Raw genomic sequence first — 21,484 nt, 5'->3', positions numbered from 1 at the left:
GATAGCTTCAGATGAATCCAAATGCTGAAGAACAACGATGATCATTGATTGTCAGACTTTCTTAGATAATTGAAAAAATAAGAAGTATTTATTGAACAAAGATTGCATTCGTAGCAATACATTTGATAAATTATGGAACTTGAAATGGTTTGTACAAAAAATTCACCTTCTATACGCAGGTGAAGATTTTGTTCGATCTTTCCGCGTATTTTCCCGATGAGTCTACGACAGCACTGTAATACTCAGAATGTAAAATATAGGAATTCAAATATCGTCATGGATTTTAATATTACCATAGTTATAGCTACAAGAAAGATATTTTTATTTTAAAGTTTCTAATTACATATTAGAATTCCATTTTAGAGACTCAATTGAGACATAATATGGGAATTGATATTGCACCGCATCTCCTATTAAAATTTCAAACTTTTCTTGCAATGACAATTTCTCTTGATATTGGCCTGCTCATAAAGGAACCTGAGTCACCCGACAATTGCTACTGAATTACTTTGTTAATGCTACAATTGTCAGAAACGACGATTGCGAGTGAATTATTGTCATCCATATGCAGCATAGTTTCAACCAGACACGTGTCCGTTCTATCATTTTCTATTATCGGTATTACTTTCTTGCATTGTATAAAAATTTGTTGAGAAATTCACATCTTCCAATCTAATTCAGCTAAATACGTCTTAATAAAATGATAAAAAGATATTTTAGTAATCAAATAATTAGATTGATGAATGAAGTTTTATATTTCAGACAGTTATATTTTGATTTTCTTTCTGATGCAGCTAACAAATAATATATAAATGCATATCCGGTGAACAGCGGACTTCATACTAATGAGATAATTTTAATCAACATTGACAGCAACGTTTATAATGTATACTGATGTTCCTATTACATTTCAAATTATCTCTCAACAAAGTATGTGAAATTAAACAGTGAGTACTCGAAAATAAATTGGGGAACATTTGTGTCATCTATTAGGAAGCAGCTGAAGCTGTTAATTGTCAGCTTATCGGTCGTCCTGCCGGCTGTCTGTAAGTTGCCAATTTATCGACTGATCATTCGACAATCGCTAGGTTGTCGACTTATCAATCGATCATTTGGCAGTCGGTAAGTTGTCGCATAGCTTTCGCTGTGGCTTGATAGGTAGCGCTAGTGTTCCCCGGTCTGTGGCGGCCGCTGTCGATAAGGCAGATTGAAGAATTTTCTCACCGCCAACTTTTTGTAGCAACGTTTATTGTTCTTTTGTTATTTTAAACAAATCAGAATTACTTTTGTAACCATTCATTCTTCGCTGAGCAATTCAAACTAAAACACGTATCTGCATTTATAACAACATTTTCAAATACATATTTTCAATATTAAAACTCTAACTATTCATTTCATACATGGAATAAATCTTCCATAGGTTTGTGGCGGCCGTTGTCGATAAGGAAGATTGAAGATTATTCTCACCGCCACCTTTTTATAGCTACGTTTATTGTTCATTTGTCATTTTAAACAAATTAGCATTACTTTTATAACTATTCATTCCTCGCCAAATTCTCAATCCATTCAGACATGTAAACCTTTAAATTTATCAATTCCAAATATATTATTACAATTTATACGCAATTCGTTCAATTTAAATGTGAAATAAGCTCCCACATTTTTGGTGACCCCGACGTGATAAAAAAGAAAAACAATCCGCAACAATTTTGAAAACAACAAGGAAGAAGGAACTTTAATTTTCTCGGGCGAAGAAATGTTTTCCATGGTCGGTAATCCTAGAACAGCAGCGTATACGACTGCATCGGCTTGAGCAACACGTTCGCCTCACTCAAATAAGCAGAAGAATTGGTCGCAAACGCCTTACAACACATTACACATCATTCAAGAGGCACCGGGACACACACGGTTGAATCTCATCCCGTGGTTTCTTCACATTGAGCAGGATGGAAGTGATGGCACCATTCCCCTCGCACTCATGGCGACGCTACTCCAGAGGTTGTACGTTTCTCAATTAAGTCAGCAACGGGCCAAATACAACCAACCTCTGACGTTATTCATTGTCCCGCATCTAAAGCACGATCTTCCTAGAATGCCTTTCTGTCGAGTCCACTAGTAGTAACCAGACGAAACGCTCTCTCTCTCCTTTTTCCTTTTGTATTGAATATCCAATAATCAGGAAGAAGATCAACTACAGCGAGCAGTCTTAATTCTTCTAGAGCTCTTTACAGCAACGTATCATGCAACAGTCCTAATTGCAGCAGCAGAGCAACACATCATGCGTCTACGCAGGCACGGACCTACAAGGACCTCATTTGCGACCAGAAATCGTAACCCCTCTCCTAGGGTGACCATTGACGACACACTCCCCACGGTATGAAAAAGCCCAATACTTGATCAAGCCTCAACTTTAGACGTTTCCTGAAGAATCTTTTCTACGATGACTTCTTCACTCGGGGGGGAGTATTGTGGCGGCCGACGTCGATGTCGATAAGGAAGATTACGCTATCAGGATTTTTCACCACCACCTTTGTCGAACCATATTTATCCGTTCATTTGTCATGTTTAAAACAAATTGGAATTGCTTTTATGAACATTCATTCTGTACTAAATCCTCGAACCATTAAGACATGTCAGCCTTTCAAAATTCCCTTTTCAATAAATCTTTTAATTTGTACAATCGAATGTTTTAACTTTTAATCTTTAATATAGGATAAGCCCCCATAGGTTTGTGGGGTGATGGTAATACAGATTCCGTAGGTCGGTACGATTCTCACTGTCGGAAAGGCATACAGTAAAAGCTGGATATATGCAACAAAAGTTTGGCTGGATATATGCAACATCGCTATCCCCTCCACTTGGGGGGATCCCCCTAAGCCGAACCGAGCTGCTAGGCGAGGAAACCGTGTAATATGATCCGACTGTAATATCGGTGTGACTAATACTAATTCAACGATACAATTTTTTTATTTTTGACCTTTTCTTAATGAAACTATTACTAACGCATTTGTGAGATGTTTCTAATTAAAATGAAACGAAACACGATATAGTTTAAATTATATCTATTTATTAAACATTTCTAGCAAGTACTAAACTGGTCGATGACTTCATAAACTTATTGTTGCGCCATTTTCAGATTATTTCTGAGCAGTCGAATTATTGACTGCAAATTAGGTGCTTTATGATGTTAGGAAAAGTCCGTAATTTCCTTCAAATCGGACAGTTTCTTCCTATTGAAAATTAAACTAATTTACAAGCTAACGGTAAAGAGCCGATACGAGGTTGCGCCGTAACACAGTAAATAAAAAATAATAATAGAACAAACAACATAGAATCGATACCTCGCCTGGATATATGCAATGTTTGGGTCCCAATCTCGCTTGCATTTATCCAGCTTCTACTGTGCTAGTAACATCGGTTCGTTCATTAACCAGTAAAATAAATAATGAACTCGATTCGAAAGTCGGTTATCAAAATAATTAATTACAGTTAGTTGCTACCGATACCAAAAGACAATGATCGTACATCCCTGCCTTCTTTATATCCCTGCATCCCTTACATACCTATACCCTTGCATCTCTGCTTCGTTTATATCCCTGCATCCCTTACATATAAGCATCCTTTGTATGTATCTCTGCTTGCCTCACATCCCTTCATTCCTCATACTCCAGCAACCCTTATATCCCGCCGTCACTTACATTTCTTAAATCGCGCTTTCGGGATTCGTAACAGTGTTGCAAAACGCGCAACCAGGATTTCTCGTTTAGCAACATTGTTACGCGGCCAGGGGGCAAGCACCTCACAGAATTTTTGCTCCTCACGAGGCCGCAACATTGTCGCAAAACGCGCAACCCCGGCCTCACGTTCTGCAACAGTGCTGCGCTCCAGAGCGCTAATGCATCAAAGGAAACTCAAATTCGGTGAGGCATTTGATCCTGGATATCCAACAATAAATATCCAATGCGTTTTGCATCAGTGTTGTTGCTCCATGACATGCTAGAATTTTCTGGGTACAGCTTGTTATGAGGTCACAACAATGCTGCAAAACGCGCAACCCCGGCCTCATGTTTTGCAATATTATTACGCTCCAGAACGCTATTGCATCAAAGGAAACTGAAATTCTGTGAGGCGTTTGATCCTGAATACACAACGATGTTGCAAAACGCGAGACCTCGATTACGCGTTTTTGCCACAATGTTACGAATTCATGTCACGAAGTGTTTATTTAATAAGCTAAGAGGATAAATACAGCATATTAAACATATGCAGAAAATAAAATGAGGGTATATGTATGTTTAACAGGTAGATATGCACCCCTCAGCAGTCGCTATAAGACTGAGGGAGTTTCACTTCGCTTTAGGTCGAACGGTTGACAACGGTGCCACAGCCAGCTACCTTTACTCGTATCGGTGTCTACAGATTGTTTCTTTTTTTTTTTTGTTAACGTGGGGAAATCTTGCATAAGACCCCCCGCCGTCCTTTGGGGGCGGTCGACGGGGGAGTGTCAGATTCCTACTGACTAAAACCCCACGGCGACCAACACTGGCGATAGAGGAGAGCTCCGAGACCTTATGTATATTACTCCGAAGCCCTCCACGCCTGGCATACCGGTGCCCATACCGAGTGTCTAGCATCCGACACCAGGGGTCGCACCCGGTGCCGGTCACACTGTCGCCTGGACTCCCAGTAGCTGAACAGCAGCTTAAAATCCAAATCTCTTCCCACCAGCAAATTTCTCGTCAAGAACATCTCTTCCTCTTCAATCTCCAAAAACAAATAAACATGGATACTGCACAAACAGCCAATTTCAACGTGCTGTTTTCGAATTGCCGGAACATTGTCAGCAAGAAGCCAGATTTAGAGCTTATTTCGTCCTCATATGATGTTATAATTTGCGTTGAGACTTGGCTCAACCCCAACTTGTCATTTAGTCTTCCTGGTTTCTCTATAATCAGAAGAGACAGATCTTGTCGAAGGGGTGGTGGTATCGCCATCTTCCTAAAGAAGAACCTCCTCTGGTCCCACATCAGCTCCATTTTCATCGATGATAACTTGACGGAATCACTCACCATCCGTATTAGTCTAAGCGACTTGCATCTCACTATTTGTACATGCTACAGACCCCCGTCTTCGGATTTCGATCAGGACAAGTGGTATCAGCTCCTGCAGCAACTTCAACAGCAAGGACCATTTATTTTGGTCGGTGATTTTAACTGTCACCATGAAGCATGGAACTGCATAAATAATTCACGGGCAGGGGAACATTTTCTTCAAGTTCTTGAAGACACAAACTGTATGATTCACAATATCAACCATCCGACATATCTTGGACACTTCAACTAGCAAGGCAGTAATCTTGATCTTGTCATTTCTCCCTGCAATTTTGCTCACAAAATACTTACTTTTCAAATTAACGACCCCTGGGGATCCGATCACTTCCCCTTACACATATCCGTGCAAACTACCCGTTTCATCTTCAAACAACGGCGAAACAGACTCACTACAAAACGAATTGACTGGCGCGCTTACTCTGACCATCTTGAATCTCTCACTCCTGTTTTCCTCTCTAGGGAGTTTCTTGACTTACATCCTTTCGATCAGTACTCTGTCTTCGTTGAGATGATTCAACAATCTGCTGAATCTGCTACTCCTGCTTCAAAAGGACACTCTTCTGTCCATATATAGAGGTCTCATTCACTCCAAAATAGAATATTGTCTTCACATTTTTTCTCCTCACCAGCATGGGCTCATCCAAAAACTGGAGAGAATTCAGCTAGCTGCCACTAGACTCTCATTGGGTTTGAGGAATTCCACACCTAGCAACGTCACCCTCGCTGAAGCCAAACTTCCACCCCTTGCTTTACGTGCTGAGTACCTAGGTAAAAAGCATACTACAAAGATACTGACAAACTCTGCTCACTTTCTCAATAGTCAACTTGCTGCATATCTGTCCAGTATTGACAATCTCAGACCACAGATCCGTCGCCCTACTAATCTCATTACTCGTATCATTCAACAAATTTGGTCTCTGAAACCCCTTCTCATCAACTCTAAGGAGTGTTTGTTTGGATCTTATCAAGATCAGTCTGAACTCCCAGTTCTATGTGACACCACTACAGGGCTCAGTTTGAAGAATTCAGATGACATTAATTCAAAATTTCAAGAGATCCTTTCTACTAGTTATAGAGGATCCACCCCAATATTTACTGATGGTTCTAAAACACTAACAGGGATTTCCACTGTGGCTGCTTGATTCTGCCCAGAGCTTGGGCAGGCAGAAGCTACGAGCATTCATTCTCATGCCTCAGTTTTTACTGCCGAATGCTTGGCTATTTCCAGAACTCTTGACTTGGCAAAGAACCACCCAGATATGGCTTTTACTATCTTCACTGATTCGCTGAGCTGCATCCTTGCCATTCAAAATCCGACCAACTGCTTGTCCCACTATTACGCAAGAGAGGTTCTCAACAAAATCAACAATTTCGGCGAGGTATCTCTTTCTCGTAAACCTAGACTTGTCTGGATACCTGCTCATCAGGGCTTAACTGGCAATGAAGAGGCGGACAAACTGGCTAAACGCGCTACTAATGCAGCTCACCATCCCTATTGGAAGCTACCTCCTCAAGACTTGCATATAGTTTATGCATATCAAATGTGGAAAGCAGCAGATGCTATCTGGAATAACAAGGCCCAACCAAGCAATCCCAAACCGACTGGCATAAAATACTTCAAGACGTTCATTCAAAGTAAGAGAAAGCCTTGGTTTACTGGGAAAAATTTACCCCATAGGATTAAGTTTAGTTGTTAGTAATATAATAGAGAAAGTAGCGAATGGTTTTTCAAGCCCACCCGGGACTTTTTTTACCGAATGCTACAAGTATGAAAGAATGGACAACAATTGTAAAAGTTCTAGATGAGAAGTGAGACGGAGTGTAGAGATACAAAAAGTGTGATAAATGGAAGCGAGTGCAATATTATGCTAAACATCCAGACAGTTTCTATAGTTAGGTCTTTTTATAGCATATTTTTTATACCATAAATGTACAGATATGTAATACTTATTGACAAATAAAAAACTTTGCATTTAAAAAAAAAAGCGCTAGCCTACTAGCGAGACTGCTGGAGTTCGAATCCAAACCTGTGGATAATATTTTTTTTTCTTTTTTTTTTTTACTAATTTTTGTTGTAAAAGTATACTTCCACATATTACATATTATATAATATACGTTATACATTATTTTACATCAATTTTAAAATTGCAAATGCACTTATAACATAACATTTACGAAATAAATCGTAAAAGCATGTAAAACAAATTGAATTTGTACACCACGCACACTTCATTAGAGGTATTTCTTTACACTGACAATACATCAATTTCGATGGGAAACAAATTTCTGTAACGTTTCTAAATTTTGGTTTCTCATTATTTGATGATAATCCTGACGCGTACCATGCGTATAATATCATGGGTTGAAATACCGGAGCGCTAATTTGATTATGAATTAGAAAGTGAATTCGTAATGTGTCTTCTCTCTGGGTAAGTTCACATTTATTCTCTAATAAGAATGTACAGTACTGTATCTTTTTTATGAAAATTTTAATTTGCCGATAAAAATAAATATCATAGGGCTGTACTAACGGTGTACATTTCGGATGTATTATAGCCAACTTCCATCTATTGTTAGTGCTGCTTTCCTCGGGAAATACTGTATCATACACGTCCCCTGTTTGTCCTCCCCATGAATCTATAATTAATACAAATTTGTTGTGCCCTACATAATTTTTTAAAACTTTGCTTAAATATTCAGTATATAAATATTTTGTCAGTTTTCCTGAGTTACTACATGTAACTACGACATTATACTTTAGGTCCAAATTTATTATCTGCTTCTTGCAAACATATAAAAATATACGGTAATATATTACCAGACATAGTGATCGAATATTATGCAGTATACGAATGCGGCAGCTTGTTTAAACTCTACGTTTGTACAAGTACTGACTTGCTACCTTTCATAACCAAAGTCCTATTAATTGATGACTGATATTGACAACCCGTCTGGTCAGTATTAATTATAAATTCTGCAGCGCAATAATCTAATAGCCCTCTAATTTTTGTTTGAAAATTTCTAACGGCTTCAAAAATTACTTCAGCAGATGCAATTTCACCTTTACTCACGTACCGAGTAATTTTTCATTGCCGTATGCCATATTTCCGTTTGAATCTTTGAATCCACCGTGTACTGGCCACAAAATTTTCGCAATTTAATTCACGAGCATTCGTCAAGGCCCACTGTTGTAACGTGGTAGTGGTTATTTCCTCCAAATTTTCCCGTGCTTCTTGAAATCTTTGGAAAGTTTTCTCATTAATGGATTCATACTTTTCAAACATGGTTCCCCCTGCAGCGATTTCTGCTTCCCAACTAAAGAAATGAAACAAACAATGAACAACATGTATATTTACATTACAGTTTTTAACACACAATATTCACATATGTCTAACAATAATACGAGTAAAATTAATCTTACATTTTTAAGTGTGCTTTCTTCTTCAATAGTGCTCCTCCTCGTTTTTGTATTGTTTCGAGTGACCACTTCGGATGAGCTTTCGCCATCGCAACAACCTTTTTCTTATATTGAAGAGATATAAAATTTCGTGGATTACTGCTTACGACACGATTTTCCCACTCACTCTCTTCCTCATCCTCTTCCTCTGGACTGCTCGTTTGCATTTCCCCATCGTCAGATACATCATTGTCCGGGAACACAAGTTCTTCATCTTTAACTATTTCTATTTTATCAAACATTGTGACAATACGATTGTACATTTCACTTGCAATTTGCGAAATCTTCGGTGAACTTTTTGTAGGCAGCGATTCCACCATGTAATTATTTTCTTTTAACATTTTTTCGCATTCTTTCCATGCACTCCATATATCTATTTGGGATTCTACAGTATCTGTCGCTTCTACTAGTCGAGAAGAACTTGCACTCACAGAATCACTATCCATTTTCAAATTGTACTGCCTCCCTGATGTCACTTTCACGATTCTCACGATTGATGTCACTCTCACGATGAATCGGAGTAAACTAACGACAAAGCACAAAAATCGACGTTATGGCTTACTTACCGAAAACGAGCAGGTTGCGATCATTTTTCGGAGCAGGTATAAGAATACCCTTACTGTTAGGTGAGATCCTATTTTACCCTATTTTACCTGCTTGAGAATTGCAGTAATTAAAACTTTCGGTGTGAAACATTCGCACGGGCAAATATTTCCACAATACAAAAATATAAAAACACCAGCGAAAGATAGGATTGGAATAAGAAAATGTTATGTTATAAGTGCATTTGCAATTTTAAAATTTATGTAAAATCATGTATAACGTGTATTATATAATATGTAATATATGGAAGTATACTTTCACAACAAAAATTAGTAAAAAAAAGAAAAAAAAAAATTATCCACAAGTTTGGATTCGAACCCCAGCCTACCACTTCACCTACGGAACAGTCTTGGGACCAAGAGTTATCTACATACATGACATATCAGATACGTTAGAAACTTTACATTAAAATATCTCAAAAACGAAGGCCCATTCTGAAGAAACCTATTCGGATCTTGTAACCCTACATGTATACTACAACTTCCACCAAGTGCCATTCCAAAAGCAATTTCCACGCCTGTGCCTTCCTCTTGTTAATCTGGTGCAAACCCTGGACAGCCCAGAGATCAAACCACAAACCAACAGCCACATTATTAATATCAAAAACATTCTCCATAAGCTCAAAGTAAAAGCACCTAGTCTGGAGGTGGTAATCATGCAGATACCATCACACAAGGGCATAGAAGGGAATGAACTAGCAGACAGATATGCTATATTTTTTTTAAGGCTTATGTATTGCTTTACTTCTGACTTCTCCTACGAGGTTACCGCAAAGGAGGTATCCGACGTAGGAGAAGATCAGGAAGTATTGTCAACGGACACGATTGCAGCGTCATTTCGCTATTGTCGGGAGATGATAGTGGACCACGTTTGCAAAATGCAAGCGGGCAAGCCGAAATTAGGCGGGATCGATGAAGGAGGGTCTGCAATCGTTGTACAGGTAATTTTTATACCGTTTTTAATTAATTTTGTTATTATTCCTGTTTTCTACTACTACAGTTTAAATATTATGTCAGATCGACGAGGCCAAATTTGGGAAAAGAAAGTATAACCGTGGCCGTATCATCGACGGCCACTGGGTACTTGGCATGGTCGACACATCGACCAACGATTGTAGAATGGTTGTCGTTCAAGATCGGGAAGCGGCAGCCTTGATCCCCCTAATTAAAGAAAACGTTGCTGCAGGCAGTAAGATCCATACGGACTTATTCAGGAGTTACATGGGTCTCGCTGCTGAAGGATTCATCCATAAGATGGTGAATCATAGCGTCGAATTTGTTGGTAATTATTTCAGTTTGGTTAGGCTATATTAAAATTTCACATTGGTGTGATATTAAATAAATGTTTTGTGTATCTTGTAATTACAGCACCTGATGGAACTCATACGCAACAAATCGAAGTGAACTGGCGACCGGCAAAGGATTGGATGCGCGGAAGAGGCCGCTTCCACGACGAAGACTTTGCCAATCGCCTGTGTGAGTATTTGTGGAGGAAATTCTGCAAAACTCACACAATTCATCTTATGGATTCCTTGATCGCAGCAATCAAGGAGCAGTATGTTTTCGAATAAGGTAACTTGAACTTAGTCACTTAAACGAACCAATCAGATGATGGGTAGAAACAATATGGCGTCATTCACTAAAATGTCACTAAATACGTACATTTTCACAGCCGACTCTAGTACTAGCCATGCTGAAGTAAAAATGGCAACACCGCGGGAGTCCGGTCTGAATATATCAACATCTAACCCTACTCTATCTGCCTCCCGGACTCCCAGACTCCCAGCCAATCAACGTCGTCGGACTCTCGGCTACTCTCTGGACTTCACATAACCTCTTTGGTTTCGTTCCAATAATTTCGCTTGTTTCAAGGTTTTTATTCACTTATATACACGTTTATCAATACTTAAATGTTTCAATTTGATCCAAAGATGGTTTCATTTTGCTTCATACCTAAATTTTCTTGAAACCACTGTAAATATTTCAAATATCATGCTTCACAACACCAAACTACTTCGAGAGTACACAAAATTTATATCACATTTATAACAATTTTATACTACCACATCACTTCTACTTGCCATAGTTGCAACGTTTATGTATTGTTTATACATAACTAATACAAAATAGCGTATATTACTACAGCTTTTAATTAAAAAAGACGGTAATTACAATTCCGAGCACAGGACTCTGTTTTTGAAAATAGGACTCCCGATTGTCACGTGAGCGGTGTTACCACGTTGTTCAGCATGGCTAGTACTAGAGTCGGCTGTGACATTTTTAAACACTTGTACTTCTTAAACTATTGGTTTTCTGGACTTTTAACTTGTATTTTCGAAAATTTCAGGTCAAAAACTACAAAAAAAAGACCCCTTAATTTTTGGTCCCCCAAGACGAAGTTTTACCTTTCAGTTAATTTTTCAAGTTAGTACCAAACCCTGGTTCCACAAGGTGACGCTGCCGAGGAACATTATCGCCTGGATATGTCGTGCTTGGTCAAACCTGGTCAGACTATTACAGCCTCAAAGAGGCAGTACGTCGAATAAAAATAGTCGACACCTCTCAATGTCGATGCGAAACGGCAACGGAAAATTTAAATCACATACTCTCGCAGTGCTCATTGATAGAAACACACAGACCGCTTCTTATAAATCATCTCCGACGCATGGGCTGGCAAATCTGTTTGCACGTCGATATTTTTCTTGCCAAACCGCTCACCAAAGAACTACGGATAAATCAATATAATTAATTTAGGTTAAGGTAACGCGTTGCGTCATGTATGTACCTGCAGAATTCACAGCTATCAGTGCAGCTTGGGTGCAGCTATATCAGTACCGTGCAATAAAGATGAGTAGTAAACAAACACAGTTTGTAAACAGTGACTATAGTCACTGTTGTAAATCAGTTCATAGGCAAACAAGAGAGGAAATAAAAAAAAAATCGAATAATTTGCCTCATTTTTGTACAGATGACGCTGAAGGCGAATTTTAAAAATAATTTATGGCGGTCTTTTTAAAATTTCGTTTGTCGAACGGTTATGTTAGTAATTTTCAAGTCTTGTACTAATTTTGACTGATTTCTAAAAAAGAGTTGACCCCTTAAGAACAAAGGCTTTCCAGTCTTTTATATCTGTAGTCACTGATCATATATTTCACAAATATTACAATTTTATAATTCTTACACTTTTATTGAATTACACTACAATTATTATTGAGCTGCACCAATTTAAATGTGATATTAACTGTATATAGTTAATATTAGAATACAGAGTAATCAGCATTGTAATTAGCATTTTAATTTAAACATAATATATTAAAAATTTGTATAAAATTGCATAGCTTTAATAGGTATTAATATATACTTCATTTAAATTTGGTGTTTTATGTTTTTGTTGAACAATTTCACGCATCTATTAGGTGATTTGTAATTAAAATATTTTGTATGCGTATAGAGACATGAGAATACATAATGTATGTCTGATTTGTTTTACAAAAATTTATTAATATATACTGTTTGTAACACTTTGTGAATATAAACATCTATATATGTATATATGTATACATACTCAGATTTAACATGCCAAATATATACTGTTATGGTATTTAAAGATTTTTCATTCAATTTTAAACTTTGATAAAGTAAACAAGCTTCGCATAACTTTTGCAAACAAAATAGTTATTTATACTTATGCACGTTACGTTGATATTGCTACAATACTATATTTTTGTAGTATTGCAGTTTCTCATTTTCCTGAAACAATGTTAGGATAAATATTATGCACATATGATACCACACTATATACAGTACTTTCCCCAAAGGTTTATTCAGCTTTATTTATACAATATAGAAATTTAATGACATGAAAGATCTTAAAATATGATCGGATAAAATCGAAGGTTCATATAAATCTGGTTCGTTTGTACAGTCCACGAACAGAGTAATTATAAATTATTCTTTTTTTTTTTTTATGATAGTTCTTCTTAACAACGTGGTCTCCGCTCGCTAAGTACAGTATGTGAAGGCAGCCTACACCCAATAGTATAAATACAATTGTGTATGTAAATGTTAATAAAGAGTTGACTGTTATAAATTGTCGGCATAAACAGCATATCCTTTTCAATTATTTTTATCGTAATAACGTGTCTGTATATACGCATATATACATACATATATGCGTGTACATACATTCATATGTTCTCTCTATATATCTATTTATATATATAATATTTATAGAAAATTATTCTAACTACATTAATATATACATATAAAGGCAAATGTGACATACCTGAACTTTACTCGTTTCTTATTTTATAAAAATATGTGTATTTATTACGTCTGTTCGTATTTTAATCAATACTATTATTAATATTGTAACAGTACACAACACATCGCTTTAAAAGTATGCACATAGTCACATTATTTACTCTATATTTTCATCATTGTATATTACAGTTGATTGTTGATATATATACTTGTATGGACTGAAATGTAATATTTTTGGAACAGTTTTTGTACAGTATATTAAGTAGTTCATCGAACAATGTATAACATTCAAGGTTTCTGACATTTGCCTTTTATCGTTTCGATTGTTCTTTTCATTTAATTTCCAATTTAAATGCAAATCTAATTCTGCATTACACCTTATTGACATTTTTGTCATCAAGTTACGAACAATTTAAAGCAATAAAATTATTTATTTTACTGGCATTATTATATAATTGTTTTTTTACTTCACTTGCATTGAGTCGTGTACAACAGACTCATGACAGCGCTCTATGTACCTTTATCAATACAATATGATGTTTGGCAAGTTTAATAATTTTGGAAGTAACGTCATTCGATTATGATTCTTTTAATTAATCACACTTCAATACGATCTTAAACACTTAACATCTATGTCACTTACATATCGATTAAATCATGTATAATGTATTCATAGATGAAATAACTGAAGGAGATGTGTTAAACTTTTCAATAAACGCACCTAATAAACGTACTTCTATATATGCATGGTTTAAAAAATTAAAAATCATCACCTGTATATTTCAAAGGAAAAAGAACAACAAAACATAAGAAAATCAGAATAACATAACTTGATGTTTCGGTTGTATTGGGTAAGCAACCAAAACACCAACACGATGGAAACCCGAGAAGTCATAATGATTAATTAAAATCATCGCGAAGCTCCCAAATTCGACAACATTAATTGAATTAGAATATTATAACTGTTCCCTTGAGTTTTAATAGAAAAAGAAATGAAAAATGTATTCTATATGGTACTACATTTTTTGGGAAACATTAAACGTATACTCATGTTTATATCACTGTTCGAAATAATAAATAAATTCATTTTATTTAAATATAACAAATTTTCAGAGTGTTATTTACTTTTCTTCTATTTGTGTAGTGTTTTGATTTCTTTATGCAATATTACTATATGTACAATCAGTATTTCTATGTTTGGTGATTATCTTAAAGAAAAGCATGAATCGATACGAGTCTCTGAAATATCTAAAAAATTTCGTTGTTTAGTCGAACATGATGCAAAATATTAGCAACCAAGCTTCTTTCAAGATGAACCTTTCATTTATTTTATTGTACTTAAAACTGTAAAAGTGTTTTCTTCTTAGCACCGCGTACATCCGTCAGGATACTTTTAAGTGCGATCACCGTATCAAGAAAATTTGTCTAATCAAACGTTTTTAAACGTGATTCCATGATAGCTTCATTCCTTGTGTTCAGGATCAGGTTTCGTTTTCGGTTCCATCGTCGTGGAACGAGGATGATGAGGATTCGTTTGATTCCTTGGCACTAACAACACATTTCCATCAGCCGATTGCTGAAGACTGTATTCGTATGGATGATATTGATTGCCATCAGGATCTCTCAGAGACTAAACATTAAATAATACAGTTATCAATTTACATTCTTCATTTGGAATGAACGAGAATTTTATTTTACTGCTGAAGCTATAAAGTCCTACATTTATTTAACTCTAAATAAAAATTTGTACAGATTTTAATTATTCTTATTTACCTAACTTTATATAAGTTAACATTAACGTTTATGCTTTACTAAAGACAGTGAGATTTTAAATATTTTATTATATCCTCAATAGTCGTTCATAGTAGTAAAAGGGTTCAAATAAATGGTGTAATGAATGAGAATAAAGTTATATACTAACTTGAAACACATGACGATAAAGTTGACTAAATTTATCCTTAACACGTTGCCTTTCAATGAGCATGAACTCTCGTTCACGGATGAGTCTCATCTTCCGGTCCCTCATCTCTTTCACTTCATCGGCTAGGCTTATGATTTGATCTAGTTTACGTTTACGACAATTTTGAGCGGCTACTTTATTCTTGCCTCGTCTTCTGATGTCACGTATCAAAGATAATTGAGCTTCACTGAGATCGTATTTGCTAAGACGTTCGTTAAATTCGTCCATAGGAAGATTAATAATATCGTTTACTGGAATGGGCACGTTCAACGCCCTGGCTCTCTTTTCGTCCCTCGTTAAATGTTCCTCGCCCTCGCTTTTGCGTACTAAACAAACAAGGAGAATAGAGTAAATTATTGGTTCAGTAAGGGATAAATATTTTTTAATTAAATTCGTTGAATTGTATAATGTAAAATTTAAATTTTATTTATTTTACCCTACACGCCTTTATCCTCCCAAATCTTCCCTACAGCAAAATATACTAATAAAGCTTACCTTTTTTATCACGGGAGACAGGACGCTGAAGAGATCCGGAACTTTCCGCGGGTAAATGATACGTGTGATTATGATGGACGTGTTCTATAGCGGAACGTCCTGAAAATAACAAAACGATTGTTACTCAACATGTGTCCTAAATACTATAAATAATATATGGTGTATCTGGGACAAGCTATACCTTTAAAATCGTAAAGGATTAAAAAAAAAAAATGCCCTCCACTTCTGATGCAGATACATTATTCTTTTTTCTACTATGTTAAATGTACAGCTTAGCCACTCTGTATACCGAATCAAAGGTTTAATAATATACATGCAAAAATGAAGAGATATATCGTTCTTACCTGATTGATGACGGGTGAAATCTACGCTACAGCTGTATTTCATTTCCGGCTGTGGTCCAGCAGCACCCTCGATTGGCCCTGAATAAGCGTTTCCTGGAGCACCAGCACCAACTGTATGGGAGTCGTAGTCATACTTCATTGGAGTAGTCGGATGTGCTGTAGCTCCCAAAGGTGAACCTATTACAGTAAAACCTGGATATATATGCAAGATTTCTATCCCCTCCACTTGGGGGGGATCCCCTTAGGCGATATAAATAATAACACAAATACGTTGATTTTATGTTTCGAGGTTTTTAAGATCCCATTTGTTACAGTTAATATTGTTTGAGGATTTTAGGCATAAAGTATACAAATATCGCACACATACACTTACGTAGTAGCGAAAGGGTTAATAAAAGCAGAAGTAAAGTACTTGGTTATTATTTCATTTTAAATATGCTTACCAGTTCCTTGTTCCTGGAAGTATCGTTTTGCAAACATTTGATGCTTTTTCTGAGCAACCGGAGGCATGGAACGCTCGGTTTGACATCTTGGAGAACCGGCGTTCCTTCCGGAAACGGAGTAGCTACAATCGTATGACATGCGAAATTTGCTGGAAACAGAAAGGAAGAACAACTATTAACATTTAATATCTGTAACATAAATAATTTTATTAATCTAGAAACAATCTAGGTGTTAAAGAAAAATTAGCTTATAATTTTCAGCATTACCAAATCAATTTATCAAAATAAAAAAAGATATTATTTCGATAAGTCAATCGTTCAAGATCAAAATAAAAAAGAAGTTGAATTTTTATTTAACAAATAGTGTTTGAAACAAAAATTCATTGCAAAATACGGTCTATGCTTATTAAATAAAATCGAAACGAGTAAAATATTTTTATTTGGAAAAGAAGGTGATTAGATTAATATGAAATGATCTCTGGAACAAAAATACCTTCGAGTGCAAAGGGTTAATAAATTGATGAAATTAGCAAGTAATATTCCTTTGAAGTGATTTGAATGTTTCAAAACAATTGAATCATTAATACCTAGCATAGTCCATAGTGTAATGAGAATCGGCTTGCGTATGACTGGAATTAGATCCAGTTTCCATCCATTCGCCATCCGAAAGGGATGGTACACGCTCGCTGCCCATGCTACTGACAGCACTATCGCTGGATGCATCCATCCTTTCGTCTGTTACACCCGGAAGTGTCGTAACGCCTGTTGCCGATGGAGTCGTACCACCAGCTGGCTGAACTCCTGACAAGGCCGCTGCTCCCGTTGGACCAGAAGCGTTATTGTTACCATTATCTAACATACGCATGGTGTACATGCCTGGAACATATCATATCAATGATGGATTAGAAAAATGTTCATTGAGGATGATTAAAAATTCATATATCTTAATTCTTAACTCTCAACCATTTTAACCCGAGTAGTATATAGTCAAATAAATTTAAAAAGAGATATAAGAGACGAAAGGGGTTAAATAGAAAAATTAGATTTATTATGATACAAACTTACAGTATTTCAACTAAAGTTAAAGCTATCAAATTTTTAAACAAAAAGGTTCTATGCATTGCAAAATAATACTCGAAGAAATAGTGTGAAGTTTAGAACATTAGTATCATTAAATTTTTTATTTTCCTTGACTTGAAGTTAGCCTTTCAAGTTGAAAATGCTGATTTCAATGAAACTTTGTAAGATTGTAGAAAGCATCGAGTTACACAACTATTTCTTCTGACTGGAACTTATGCTGAGTGGGTGAAATCATCCCTTCAACTCCGCTCAGCAATGTGCATAAGAAGAGACAACGCGAGGAAATTTAATTCCAACAGAGTGTAGAATAAAAAAATTAATTTTTAGTATCTTCGATAATCCGTTCTATCGTTTGTGTCTGACTAGACATTGTTATTTCTACTGTGGCGGTGAACGTGTTAAAATCAGAATTTTCCGAGTAAGAAGCATGCCTGGTTAGAAACACAGGATCATCAATAAATGAGTAGCACCGATCATAATTTTCATCTTTATTTTTTTATTTCAATTTATTTCGTATTTGTGTAGTGTTTTATATATGAAGAAATAATAGTAAACAGTTCCTTCTGTCTATAAAAAATATACAAAACAATGTACACATATTTCTGTTTATTTTTGAATAGAAAAAAAATTTGTATTTACATTGACATTACATGTAAAATGATGTATGTTTTAATTAAATAAAATTTATTATAAAAAAACGGGAAAGCAGTTTTTCTGTTTTTAATCGGAAAGTTTACTTCAGAAACGTGACATTTTCAGTAACCGGTTTTTACGATAGAATTTTCATTCAGAGACTGTAAAAATATGTTTACTCAGGGGAACACGAAAATATTCTTAAATTCATTGTTTCGATTAAACAATAAGATTATTTATAAAAGTAAAGCATTAATTTAAGTTTGTAATAATGTAATTTATTTTAACTTTTGCGTACAATCAAATTTTATCCATCGTATCAGGAATGAAGCCATAGTTGATATTAATACTACTACATTTAGTATCAGTTATTAGTAATTATATTTAACAGTCGTTAGTATTAGTAACACCAGAATTAATATTACTTATCAGTAAAACCGCAATTGGAATTAATATAGCTGTTTTAATAACATAGCTTGTTTTCTCAATTTTGCTGCAAATATTGAACTAAAAATGTTTGCAAATTCACACATTATTACAAAATGATTAGTTGAAAATAAGACAAATATACGATTTTCATAGTAAACAGAATGAAAACATGTACAGTGTAAGACACAGGAAGGCTCAAGGTCCATTGGTTGCGTGGATCGACGTACCGTTGATTAACCATGTCTATTAATATCAACTACATTTCAAATCCATCGATTGTTCGCATAAAAATAGTTATGTATTAAGAATTAAAAAAAAAAATAAAAATATACGTTATTTAAAATCCTATTCCATATAATTTCTATAAAATATGTACAGCATAGAGCACGGTGAGCTTTTCTAGAAATAATAGCTGGAAGGAGGAATTTAAAAAATTCTAATTTTGAAGATATCCATTTAAAAAAATTTAATTACTAAATATTATAAAATTTACTATATAAATAAAAAAGCATTACACAAAAATTCTAATTTTTAAGATATCAATTTAAAAAAAATTTAATTACTAATTACACATGAACGGTGGTACCATTTCCCCCATAGAAGTCTACCTTGCTCGGTGTTGTACATAATATTCAAACGAAAAACGTGATTTTCTAAATGTACTGTCTATTTCACGCGTCTATTTTAAAAGAACGTGTGTATGAAAAAATAATTATACCCACGATGTAGTAATTCGGACGATTAACATCAGATCGCATTGATCCAAAAGATTAGATAAAATTAATTTAAAAATCTTCCAATTCCACATATCACACTTTTATTGCCACAAAAACAATCCAAGTAATTAAAAATCATTATACTAACAAAAAGCATCGTGACGCCAAAGCTGGCTGGGTGATACACGTCGAAACATTGCTTTGAAAGCGGATTAAGATACACTGGTGCAGTGATAGCAGGTTTCTAAGAATTATTCAGCGCATACAACAGCAACAAAACCGTACATGCCTGGATCACGTTTCATCCTTATCGAGTAATTTTGAGAAAAGAAATACAATGCTTCACTGCAATATATTCTACTTCTCGGTATAGTGCTGATAGTACATTTCACGGATGAGCAACGGTACGTTTCAATTTATCTTGTTAATTAAATGTTATATAAGTGATAACTCAAAATGAACAGGGAGTAAAAAAGAAGAAGTCTCGTAAATAAATTACTCTGTCGTCATTATTAATCGCACGCATGCTTCGCAACGTCTATACAATGCTCGCTTAATATTCTTAAATATATACGACAGCGTTTAAAGCGATCGTGATACGCGGCAATAAATAAAAAAAAAAAAAAAAGAGGAAAGAAAACTAAAAGGAAAAAAAATACGAGCATATAAGCGAAGAATCGTCGAATTGTCATGACGCAGCAGTTTTCGTTTCAATGATAAGCTACCAGACTTTTGAATTTACTTGATCGAGTAACGAACGATTACGTAACATCATCATTCTTATTCGAACAACTCGTAATTCATGTCTCGTGACGGTTCAAACGGACGATAGTTCGATTCTGGCCCCGATATTAATCCGGACTGCATGTGGTCGATGGCATATCGGACACGTGACATGGCCCGTACGAATTCCAATGTTAGGTTAACTTTCTTCGCTGCCTTCAGTCGATCGGCGAAATTTCGATCGCCATTCATATAAGTTTCGGCGGACTTTCCGAGTCAGGGTCAATAAACAGAGAGAAGAAGGAGCGATGCAGTGGACGCTCGGTTCTAATCCGAATTTCATTGATAAAACCGCGATAACGAGCGTTAATCTTACTCAAGGAAGAAAAAATTACCTACGTGGTGTATATACGATAACTCCCATAGTCGCCATTTAAGCTCTCGAAGAGCTTCATTCGATAGTTCGATGCACTAGGAAGAAAGTTTCGATCGATCAAAGTAATCTTTGCGAGTTTCTCCTTAGAGTCGCATTTAAGAAACTGGTATTATTTGTCCAGCTTTTCCACGGTATGGTAGTACGCGCGCGTAGGAGTACATGTTCAAGAACATCCGTGGCAAAATATTTTCTTGTTTGTAACCAACTCTTTAGCACCTTTACTTCGCCAGCTGTTCCTTTCTCTCTTTCACAACAATCTTCCCCGGCACACTGAATCTACCTCCCGCTGATGCATATTAATCGAGCACACACGAGCGACGCAACACATACACACACACGTAAGTATATACAAGCGCGTGCGTTCGTGTAGGTTAACTTCACTTTCGAACACAGAAATAATCGTCGAATTTGTCAGATAACGTGTCAGAGAAGGCGCGTTTGATGGTTCTGCATTTCTGCACTCGGGGACATTCCGCGCTCGTCTGATATCGTGTTTGATATTGAAACGCCATTCACCGATAGTTGAATCACCAGCGATCCTATCGCGGCACCAGAAGAAAGAGAAAAAAGTACGTCAACGAGCGGTGAATTTTAATAACCGGTGTGGATTCGTCGTTGAACAGTCGTTTATCGCAGCACACGCGAACACTTATCGTATCCGACGATTTCCTTTCTTCGAACATATTACAAGTTTGCTCGGACTCGTACGATTACCGAGACATCGCGAGATACGCAAGATAGGCATTCGATCGCGAACGGAGCGTAAACATAACTACTTAAAGTTGGCGGCGC

At 36.0% G+C, this 21,484-nt stretch overlaps 2 protein-coding genes across 9 annotated transcripts in view; both read right to left on the bottom strand.

Moving 5' to 3' along the window:
- Window positions 1-7,583: 7,583 nt before the first annotated feature.
- LOC114878249 lies at window positions 7,584-12,865 on the bottom strand. 2 transcript variants are annotated; one of them, XM_029191842.2, is made up of 5 exons: window positions 11,956-12,865; window positions 11,576-11,895; window positions 8,533-9,093; window positions 8,187-8,426; window positions 7,584-7,748 (listed from the first exon to the last, which is right to left on the bottom strand). In XM_029191842.2, exons 3-4 carry the CDS (start codon window positions 9,012-9,014, stop codon window positions 8,198-8,200), a joined length of 711 nt encoding a protein of 236 aa, XP_029047675.2. In that variant the 5' UTR covers window positions 9,015-9,093; window positions 11,576-11,895; window positions 11,956-12,865; the 3' UTR covers window positions 7,584-7,748; window positions 8,187-8,197. The 2 variants fall into 2 exon arrangements, with proteins under 2 accessions (XP_029047675.2, XP_046143070.1); XM_046287114.1 differs by lacking the exon at window positions 11,956-12,865 and having other exon boundaries at window positions 11,576-11,949.
- Window positions 12,866-12,969: 104 nt separating this feature from the next.
- Window positions 12,970-21,484, bottom strand: part of LOC114878246 (segmentation protein cap'n'collar) — an 88,867-nt gene continuing 80,352 nt past the window's right edge. For all 7 annotated transcript variants that reach the window (XM_029191831.2, XM_029191833.2, XM_029191829.2 and 4 more), the window contains 6 exons: window positions 17,263-17,551; window positions 16,676-16,824; window positions 16,233-16,409; window positions 15,889-15,987; window positions 15,355-15,719; window positions 12,970-15,063 (listed from right to left, as the gene is read on the bottom strand). In XM_029191831.2, coding sequence (XP_029047664.2) covers window positions 14,896-15,063; window positions 15,355-15,719; window positions 15,889-15,987; window positions 16,233-16,409; window positions 16,676-16,824; window positions 17,263-17,551 — 1,247 coding nt within the window. In that variant the 3' untranslated portion in view covers window positions 12,970-14,895. The remainder of the gene's footprint in view (window positions 15,064-15,354; window positions 15,720-15,888; window positions 15,988-16,232; window positions 16,410-16,675; window positions 16,825-17,262; window positions 17,552-21,484) is intronic.

The sequence above is a fragment of the Osmia bicornis genome, chromosome 9 (assembly GCF_907164935.1).
Source record: "Osmia bicornis bicornis chromosome 9, iOsmBic2.1, whole genome shotgun sequence".
Taxonomy (NCBI): domain Eukaryota; kingdom Metazoa; phylum Arthropoda; class Insecta; order Hymenoptera; family Megachilidae; genus Osmia; species Osmia bicornis.
This window is presented reverse-complemented; position numbering and strand designations above follow the sequence as displayed.

What these genes read in the sequence shown, in the direction of transcription:
- LOC114878249 (XM_029191842.2), bottom strand. Translation starts at nt 9,014, where the DNA reads ATGGATAGTGATTCTGTGAGTGCAAGTTCTTCTCGACTAGTAGAAGCG. An exon ending in AAGAAAGCACACTTAAAAAT is followed by an intron (nt 8,427 to 8,532) that starts GTAAGATTAATT and finishes TCATTTCTTTAG; the next exon opens with TTGGGAAGCAGAAATCGCTG.